Source organism: Mesoplodon bidens, assembly GCF_964165515.1.
Source record: "Mesoplodon bidens genome assembly, chromosome: 13".
NCBI classification, from domain to species: Eukaryota; Metazoa; Chordata; class Mammalia; order Artiodactyla; family Ziphiidae; genus Mesoplodon; species Mesoplodon bidens.
Window position 1 is genome coordinate 77791512 of NC_138169.1, and position 10439 is coordinate 77801950.

Genomic DNA, 10439 nt, shown 5'->3' on the forward strand with positions numbered 1-10439 from the left:
TACCTCTGCCACTTGCCCCCCACATGGACAGATGTGTGGGATTTCTTTATGTGTAAATAAGGTATGTGCAAATATTTCAGGTGATCCCTGTAATATTGAGTGACCTGCTTTTATGTTGAAGCTAGCTGTGGCTTGTAGTTTTTGACAGGTTAGAAGTGTGCAATATATAAGGCCACTGAAGAGAGAGATACAAGGTTGGGAGTTAACCTTATTGCTTCCTTCAAACTACTGGCATGTTTTCAAGGCAACTTATGGGTTGGGTTATAATTTAGATAATTTAGAGGTTATAAATCATCTCATCATAACAATATGCTGTCAAAATGGCCAGCATATCAATTAGTATAGAATAGTTTGTGCTGAGTCCTGTGAAGGAAATTTCCGCTGGCTGACACACGCTACGTATGAAGAGCATCTATGCTTGTTGCCATACACAAAGGCAGGAAACGAGACGTAGGGCCACTAAGAGGTACTTGATAGCCATTGGTTTAAAAGTTAAGTAATGTAGCAGAAAAATGTACCCAATTCTCTGGAATTCCAATTGTAGGTGCTTCAGTTTAACAAAGTTGGAGACCACAAAGTCACTCCAGACACCCAAGAGATCTTCACCAGTTGTCAATTCACACAGAAGATCCAGAAGGGCACTTATCCTGATGCTATTTTGCAGGTATCTGATTCATCCATTTCTATTTCTTTTGTACTTTATTTCCAGAATATTCTTGTCTTAAAATCACAGTATTAGACAGGGAAGGAACCTAGTACAACTTCCCTCATTCATAGAAAGAAAACTAAGGCTCACAGTCCTTGAGTAAATATCCTACTCTGATAAGTAAGGGCAGAGCCCGGGTAGAATCCAGACTTCACGACTTCCAGGCCAAGACTATTTCTAAATTCTATCACCCCACTCTGCCATTCGTTGGGTATGTATAATTTATTCTAATGCCATTGTAGAGACTACTAGAATACACATGCATAGATGCAGATTTCCAGAGTAAGGGGTGACAAGTAATTGAGGAATGGAGAAGGCCAGGCTTGGTGACTTCATGAAAGGTCACTGACCCTCGAATATCCTTTATGTCCTCCCCTTCTATCTCCTATGATCTATCTATCTATCTATCATCTATCAATCTATCTATCATCTATCTATCTGTCTATCTATCTATCTAATCTCTTCAGCTAATTTATCTCACGTAGTCATTTCTTTTCCCAATACTCCATTTCCTTAAACATCACATCCAGCTACATTGTAGGAGCTGGGCGTAGATGCGCTCCTATGGGTAAACAACTTCCACAATCACACTCCTAAGTCAGGTTATGGGGAGATACCCCACATAGCTTTCTTCTTGGGAATGCTGATGCTCCATCTGCCTGTCAGCCAGGGAATTATGGACTTAGGAGGGGAAAAGGGCCCCTTCAACATGGAGATTCTGCCAGGTCTGAATGGACGGCTGGCGGTCCATCTGCAGGGCTCTGACCTCTGCTTCACCCAGGCGCTGCTGTGACTAAGCCCTGTGTGTGTCATCGTGCTTACAAACTTCAGGTTGGGGATTGGAATTTCCCTCAATTTCCTGCTTTCTAAACCCCAGATTTTCCACTCACAGACTACCCCTTAATTATAAAATGGTACTTGCAGAAGTTATATGAACTTTTTAAAGAACGCTTCTAAGGCAACATTTTAATATAACAAAAATTGCTTACCGACTTTGTAGTTTAGGAAACTGTAGAAGGAGCCTGACTTTCTTCTGGGATCTTGGTTACTTCACGGTTAAATCCAATCCATAGGCACAGTAAAATCTGAAACAAATAAAAAAATTATCTGATTATCCATATCAAGAGTATTTCCTCAGAGATTCCTCTAAAGTGCCAGAAAAAAGTATATTTTAATACAACATTTTATTGACGTACTGGAAAAAATACCACTGCTTAAGAAATATCTTGTTTAGGAGTCTTGAGTTATATAAAGAGAATCTCTCCTTTCTGTTTAAGGCAAAAGCTGTAGACACAATCCATTCATCCTTCCGTTCTCTCAGCTCTGCCCTGAACACGTCCACAGGGGAGTATTTATTGGAAAGTGCCAATAAGCTGTTTGGCGATAAGTCTTCAAGATTCAAGGAAGTAAGTGAAACCTGCGATTTAAATGGCAGGGCCCCAAACTTACAAGGAGGTCAGTTTTAAAGCTGTTCTCTCTTATTCATGCTGAGAGAGTCAGAATTCCACATGGGTTCCCTTAGACTCCCTAAGGCCACTGGACACTATCCAATGCAGCTATCCCTATGCTCCCTCTGTGGGTGCTTTCTCGCCCTGCTGCAAAATTCCCACCTGTAAGTCATAAGTCAGGAAGTGCACAGCTGATTTCCAGAGCCTCTATCCCCACACCCAACTTCTCCCCTTGTACCCAGTGGTCATAATGCAAAGCGTGCAGGAGAGCAAATAGAATTGGGACTGGAGTTGGGGGTGGAGGTCAAGAGAACACATATCATCAGCCCCCCTAGCCAACCTCCACCCCTACCCCTACCTCAGGCTCCCCAGTCTTGACAGGAAGCCTGTAATTTATAATTACACCAAGGCTTGTTCAGTATATATTCTATGTAAACTTTGTCTTTTTTTTTTTTTTTTTTGCTTTAAAGGGATACATGCAGCTCTCCAAGAAATATTACTCTACAGAACCCCAGGCAGTTGACTTCCTAGAATGTGCAGAAGACGTCAGAAAAAAGATTAATTCCTGGGTCAAGACTCAAACCAAAGGTAAAACCAAGGAAGTAGTTTCTGCTCTTCTTTCTACTTAGACAGCTCATGTATTTTTTAAAAAACCATCCTTGAACTTAACCCTTACTCCCAACCTTAGTTATTTTGCTTAATGTAACCTGATTCTTGTTGAGCCACGTGGTGTTTTAAGTGAGAAAAAAATAATTGAGGTCTACTAATAGAAGACATATATTCAGTACTTAAATAATCTGATTTTGGATATTACCTTAGAATAGAATATAAGAGGAGACAGCTCTTTTCTAACATAGGAAATATCAGTATTGAAATAATTGTGACTCTGTGTCTACTGTGGACAAAAACGAAGAAAAAAGGCGTGACCTTCAAATGAGTAATTGGTGTGAGAATCCTAGCAATGGAAAAAGGAGGGATCATAAAGTTTTAACTCTTTCTTCTGTTTCACCTTCAGAGTCAGTATGTTGTCAAGTTCTTTTGGTCCCTGCTTCATCTCTCCTGGATTGTCTAAGCTACTTCTACCTTTGTAATGCATGTCCTTAATTCTGTTTTTTTTTTAAATTTTTAAAAATTTATTTTATTTTTTTAACATCTTTATTGGAGTATAATTGCTTTACAATGGTGTGTTAGTTTCTGCCTTACAACAAAGTGAATCAGTTATACATATACATATGTTCCCATATCTCCTCCCTCTTGCGTCTCCCTCCCTCCCACCCTCCCTATCCCACCCCTCTAGGTGGTCACGAAGTACAAGCTGATCTCCCTGTGCTATGTGGCTGCTTCCCACTAGCTATCTATTTTACATGTGGTAGTGTATATATGTCCATGCCACTCTCTCACTTTGTCCCAGCTTACCCTTCCCCCTCCCCATATCGCCAAGTCCATTCTCTAGTAGGTCTGTGTCTTTATTCCCATCTTGCCCCTAGGTTCTTTGTGACCTTTTTTTTTTCTTCCTTAGATTCCCATCCAAAATCCCACTACCTGTTAGTAGTGAAGCTGGGGTTCCCTCTTCTTCTGAGCCTTAGTCTAATTCTGGAATTCTTCAATTGGATGTTTAAAGTGTTTGTTAACTTAATGCAAAAAACGGATTTTCATTTACCTCCTGTGTTTAAAACATTGTTTCAAGCCATAGTGTGGTATCTTGGTTTCTTAGTTACCACAGTGGAAAAAACACATGAACTAAGTTCTATAGAATTTTTAAGAATTGTTTTGTTTCTCTGAAAATAGTTGATCTACGTTAGTTCTTCATTTCTAGATTTTTAAATTACTGCTGTAAAATACTGACACACCACTGACAAAAATGAAGCAGAGAAAGTGAAGATTAACAGAAGTGAAAGTAAAAAGGTATCGCAAAGTTAAAGAGACACATGAAAGTCTTGCTTTTTTGAGAACAGCAAGAATTTCTCTTCTCTTTAAGCATTTGTGTTGAATGGCTGTAAATCAATCAGTGGAATTGCCAAAATGCCAAGTAGTCATTCGGGCTGATTGTTTTAGAAATTTTATAATAATTTGAGACAATTTCTGTTTTATTTGTTAGGATCAAATAGTAGTTTTTCCATACGCATTACAGAGTTAAATAAAGTCCTAGTAGATTTCTGCAGTAACCAAGAATTTTAATTCCCTGAGGGATATATTGAATAGAAATACTGAATGACTATACTGAAGCTGGTCAGACTACAGTGACCTTTTTGTTCGAGTCCTATCTGTCAGTAGGAATGGAAGATGGTGGAATTCTGACCAGCTGACAAGCATTGCCACCTTGGGAGGGTTGCTAATCTCTCTTACTATGGTGTTCATTTGTATAAAATGACAATAATAATACCTACTAGAGTAGTTGTGAGGATTAAATAAAATAATGTATTTAGTGGTTGAAACATTGCAGAGCAGGTATTCACCATAAATGGCCTGTTTCTTAAACCAACTATAAAAAAAAAATCATGCTCAGATGTTATCATTTCTGAGAACCTTCTCTGACTCCTCACTTGTTTACTCCCTTCTCTGTGTTGTCATAGTTCTCTGCGGTTTTAGCTGTCTTATAGAACTTATCACACATTGTTTCCTGACTGATTTAGAATCTCTCTTCCAATATTCTCAGTCCCACCAGGACAAGTCTTCCTTTCTCACTTCATGAATCTGTGCTACTCCTGGTGTAGGTCTAGCACAACTTCCAAAAAACTGTTTTTGGGTCAATGAATGGGTCAGATGATAGACTGTCTAGACCAGATCTTGAAGGAGCCCTAGTGACATATGTACTGTGGAAAGGCACTATTATGTTCCTTAAGTGACTCTTTTCCACTCCCATCTGAATTAGCTAACTTCATACCACTACAAAACTTTGAAAAAGAGTATAAAAGGAACTTAACATTTTTTTCCAAGTCTGATAGTAATTCTAAACCTTAATTGCATTACTTCATTTTCTCTTGGATTTTGCAAACCTCAGAAATTTGGTCTCAGTTTTACTTCTGATTTAGGTAAATCGAGAGAAAAACTTAAGCTTGAAGAGCAACATCTCTGCAGAGTTTGATAAATGTGGATGCTGAGTTTGATGGTGACTCAAAAGATTCAAGAAATCATGATAACTTCACAGTTCTTAATCATGAAACCTAAACATATATCATATTTTCTGTAGGCAAAATCCCAAACTTGTTACCTGAAGGTTCTATAGATGCAGAGACCAAGATGGTCCTGGTGAATGCTGTCTACTTCAAAGGAAATTGGAAAACTCCATTTCAGAAGAAATTAAACAGGCGTTATCCTTTCCGTGTGAACTTGGTACGAGACAATGAGACAGATTTTCTTAACATATATTTTAGGGCCTTTGACAAAATAGAGAAAGAAAAGTTAGGGACCACTCACTGATACTTGTACATAATTTGCTAGTTATAGTTATGCACATTGGATAGTTGATTGACTCTATTCCATTTTTTGATCTGTCAAACTAGATTAATAATAATATCCAACTCAAAATATTGTTGCAAGGATTCAACGAGAGTTTGCAGAGTTCTTGGCCCCTAGTAGGTACTCAACAAATGTTTCAGTATTATTATAATTATAATTGTCCATCTTATTACTAATGGGTATAACCTTGAAAAAGCTAAATAGATCAGAGCCAATGTCAGGGTGTACAAATTATTTATTTATTTATTTATTATTTATTTATTTTTTGGCGGTATGTGGGCCTCTCACTGCTGTGGCCTCTCCCGTTGCGGAGCACAGGCTCTGGACGCGCAGGCTCAGCGGCCATGGCTCACGGGCCCAGCCGCTCCGCGGCATGTGGGATCCTCCCGAACCGGGGCACGAACCCGCGTCCCCTGCATCGGCAGGCGGACTCTCAACCACTGTGCCACCAGGGAAGCCCCAAATAATTTATTTTGTTGATTTTTTAGAAACATAGTTCTTCAGCACGAAAGCAGAACCCATTCTCTTTTACGTCTGATTGTAAATCTTTTGACATCTTAGTATTTACTTTCATATTTTACTTTTTAATAATTTTAGACTCAGCACAAAGAAGTACAGATGATGTTCTTGCACAAAAAGCTGAACATTGGATACATAGAAGACCTAAAGGTCCAGATTCTAGAACTGCCCTATGCTGGATATGTCAGTATGTTCCTGTTGCTTCCAGATAGAATCGCTGAATGTTCTACTGGCTTGGAGTTGGTAAGGCATTCCAAGTTCCATTGTTTTAAACTTCTGGGGCTAAACTTACCTTGGCATATGTCTACAACTTGGGAAATGGTGTGCAGTTTCTCATGGAAATATGTGAATTGGTTGAGAGGAACAGTGCCAGGTCTCACACTTTCACTCAAAGGCTTAAACTTATGTCATACATGCTACTTTCTTGCAAAATTTTTCCCAAACTAGTAAATTTTAATATCACCCACACTATAGTGAAGTTAAAGTCACTGATTGTTAACATTAGAAGTTGTTTTCCTTCTCTGCTAAGCACTCATTGGTTTTGCTTTTGGATTTGTAGCTGGAAAGTGAAATAACTTATGACAAACTCAACAAGTGGCTCAGCGAAGACACCATGGCTGAGGATGATGTGGAGGTGTATGTCCCCCGGTTCAAATTAGAAGAGCATTATGAACTCAAGTCCATTCTCATGAGCATGGGTATGGATGATGCCTTCAGCCAGGGCCAAGCCAATTTCTTAGGCATGTCGGAAAAGAATGACCTGTTTCTGTCTGAAGTGTTCCATCAAGCCTCTGTGGATCTGAATGAGGAGGGCACTGAAGCAGCTGCTGGCACTGGGGCCATTTTGTCAGGGAGAACTGGCCATCGAGGCCCAAAGTTTGTGGCAGACCATCCTTTCCTCTTCTTTATCATGCACAAGAAAACCAAGAGCATCCTCTTTTTTGGCAGATTTGCCTCACCCTAAATTGAAAGGTTCCGTTTCTGCACAGGATGTTGTAATGTGAGGTATAAGCCTCAGAATTGCCCTAAGGGCCAAAACTTTAGCAACCTTCTGTACATATTTCTGTTTTTCTGAACAACTTCTATTACACAGTGAATATAAATACAGAAGTAGCTTGACATCTGTCAGTCACAACATTACCACCCTATTAATCATGTGGTCTCCTAAAATGGGATGATATCTCATTCAGTTCTTCCTTACTCTTAGTTTATTTTATAGCATTACCTTTTACTGTATTATTTATTATTTTATATAATGGCTTTTTATTATTGTTCACTGTCTAGTGTAGCTGATACAGTTACAGAAGCATGTCATCACTTATTTTTCTTTCTAAGGAAATGCACTTATTTGTTCTTATAATGAGGGACACGCAGGTGTCCTTCCAGGCCCTTCTGTAATAGAAACCTAGAAGAAAGCATTGAACAGGAAAATATACGTGGCGTGCATTTCTAGCATTATGTATCACATCGATGTGTCTGTAACTTATGGAAGGTTGTGAATATATAAAAAATAGACATGTTTCCACACAACTATTTGTTTGTTGTCGTTCTGTTAGGTCTTTAGGTCATAAGACCTGTTTATCTTGATTCTCAGGAATCAGGAATCATGGCTCATTTGTGAGAACCAAGAAAAAATAAACAGAATAAAGGAGCCAAAGGAGAGGCTGCTGTATAGCACAGGGAGCTCAGCTCAGTGCTCTGTGATGACCTAGAGGGCTGGGATGGGGGTGGCGGGGTGGGAGGCGCAAGAGGGAGGGGATATGGGGATACATGTACACATATAGATGATTCACTTTGTTCTACAGCAGAAACTAACACAACATTGTAAAGCAATTATACTCCAATTAAAAAAAAAAGGACAAAAAAAAGGAGCCAAAGGAATAAGCCACCGTCTTGCAAGGAGCTCCAATGTTGGCGGGGGGGATGGAGTTATGGGAAAAATGGATTAGAGCTGTCTTCTCACAGCAGCAAAAGGTATAGCAATTCAAAAGAATAGTTTGGGTCAGAGTCCTTTGGGGACACCTGTGTTCAAACCTCAAGGACATCAGGAATAAACACCAAGTCTAGTGGTCCAGACATAGAATCAAGGTCATAATCATTGACTGAGGTGAGCGTTCAGAGGGGTAGAGATGAACTGGGCTCAAGAGCAGAAGGGCAACATACAATGGGAAACATTACCTAAGTGTGTTTTCCTCAAATAGCACTGAATGCTTTTGAGTGGATCAGAGAAGAACATAATTTAAGTCCTAAGAACGAAGGAAGACCTGAGGTTTAAGGGAGCTGAGGTGGCTGCAGATTCTGGCTGCAGAAGTGTGGCTGGATCCTGGAAATGTATTCCGGGCGTCACCGTCCCTACGATGAAAGCCAGGGATGGGTGACCTACTGGAGCATGGTGGCTAAAAAGGTAACCTCAGGACATTGACTTAACTGCATCCAAATCCCAGTTCTAACACTTATGAGTTATTTAACCACAAGCCGGGAAATGATGCTTCCTCATGCTTCAGTCTTCTTTCTGTGTAAACTAGGGAAAACAATGCTTTTCTCATAAGGTTTCTGTGATGGTAAAATGAATTCATACAGAACAAGCAATTAAAAGAATGCTTAGCATGTACAGTACTTAATACACACTAGTGATAACGATTATTTTCTTTGTCAGTAATAAAACTGTCTCACTGTCAGCTGGTCCAACATGGAGCCCCAGAAAATTATTCTCATAATTCTTTAAGGCTTGAATTGTGGTTTGTTTCCTCTAAATCAGACGTTCTTGAAAATTAGGGGTTCTTCCTTGCATTCTCCTACTTACTCTTAGATTCATATTTTAAATGTACTTTAATAATTCACACAGCAATGCGATAAGTAGTAACTTTCTGAATTGCTGTGAGTCTTAAGATATTCATATTTCACCATGATTATTGAATTAGAGCATGAGGATAGAATTCTAGGTTCAAAGCATTCTTCAGCACTTTAAGGGCACAATTTTATCATCTCCCAGCACCAAAGTTGCGGATGGGAAAGTTGATGTCAAGATAATTCTTGCTTCTTGTAGTTTTAATTATTTTATTTTTGTTTTTGATCATGTTCTTGATATTTCATTGCATTAAGAGTATTTTTTTTTTTTTTTTTTTTTTTTTTTTTGCGGTACGCGGGCTTCTCACTGTCGTGGCCTCTCCTGTTGCGGAGCACAGGCTCCGGACGCGCAGGCTCAGCGGCCATGGCTCACGGGCCCAGCCGCTCCGTGGCATGTCGGATCTTCCCAGACCGGGGCACGAACCCGTGTCCCCTGCATCGGCAGGCGGACTCTCAACCACTGCGCCACCAGGGAAGCCCGCATTAAGAATATTTTTAAACTGTTTTAAAATTTTATCTTGTTCATCAGGAGATGTTTTCCATCTGGAAACTTGTACCTTGGTTCATTTCTGGGAAACTCTCAGCCGTTGCCATGGCCTGAATGTTTGTTCCCTCAACACGTATGTTGAACACCTAATCCCCAATGTGATGGTCTTTGTAGGTGGGGCCTTGGGGAGGTAATTAGTATTAGAATTAGTCATGAGGGTAAGTCCCCGTGATGTAATTAGTGTTTTTATAGGGAAATGAAAAAACAAAAGCTCTCAACCAAGTAAAGACAAGTAGGCAACCATCCGTGAACCAGGAAGACAGCCCTCAGCAAGAACCCGATCACAGACGTGCAGCCTCCAGAGCTGTGAAAAATGAATGTTTGTTGTTTAAGCCACCCAGTCAGCGGTTCTCTGTTATGTCAACCCAGACTGAATAAGAAAACCATTATCCACTCAACTCTCTCAGCCCCACTCTATTTACTCTCTTCTTCTGGATTCCTATTTGAATAATATTGATGTACCTAGAGTTCTTTTTTCGGTTCTAAAAGATTTTGAATACCTAATAAATTCATGCAATCTCAGCATCAAATATCATGAAAAGACTAGAGCAAAAACTCTCCCTCCCCAGCCGTTGCCCATCATATAGTTCTTACCCTCCCACCCCCATTAGTAACACCTGTACATATTGCTAAATATGCATAGGGCAGGCCATAACTAACAACAGCAAACAAACAAACAAGCAAAATTATGCTGATATTCTTTTCTTTTTTTTTTTTTTTTTTTTTTGCGTTACGCGGGCCTCTCACTGTCGTGGCCTCTCCCGTTGCGGAGCACAGGCTCCGGACGCGCAGGCTCAGCGGCCATGGCTCACGGGCCCAGCCGCTCCGCGGCATGTGGGATCTTCCCGGACCAGGGCACGAACCCGTGTCCCCTGCATCGGCAGGCGGACTCTCAACCACTGCGCCACCAGGG

General features: G+C 40.2%; 2 protein-coding genes across 6 annotated transcripts in view; one reads left to right on the forward strand and one right to left on the reverse strand.

Annotated features, from left to right (window-relative positions):
- SERPINB3 (serpin family B member 3) overlaps nucleotides 1-10439 on the reverse strand; it is an 81253-nt gene that overhangs the window by 47635 nt on the left and 23179 nt on the right. For all 5 annotated transcript variants that reach the window (XM_081253299.1, XM_081253295.1, XM_081253297.1 and 2 more), the window contains exon 3: nucleotides 1696-1791. The gene's annotated coding sequence lies outside the window, so the exon portion shown is untranslated. The remainder of the gene's footprint in view (nucleotides 1-1695; nucleotides 1792-10439) is intronic.
- The window catches only part of LOC308626745 (uncharacterized protein), a 56422-nt gene that overhangs the window by 6820 nt on the left and 39163 nt on the right, over nucleotides 1-10439 (forward strand). The window contains exons 3-8 of the mRNA XM_081252150.1: nucleotides 545-664; nucleotides 1984-2112; nucleotides 2625-2742; nucleotides 5345-5487; nucleotides 6211-6375; nucleotides 6692-7092. Of these exons, the coding sequence (XP_081108276.1) occupies nucleotides 545-664; nucleotides 1984-2112; nucleotides 2625-2742; nucleotides 5345-5487; nucleotides 6211-6375; nucleotides 6692-7092 (1076 nt within the window). The remainder of the gene's footprint in view (nucleotides 1-544; nucleotides 665-1983; nucleotides 2113-2624; nucleotides 2743-5344; nucleotides 5488-6210; nucleotides 6376-6691; nucleotides 7093-10439) is intronic.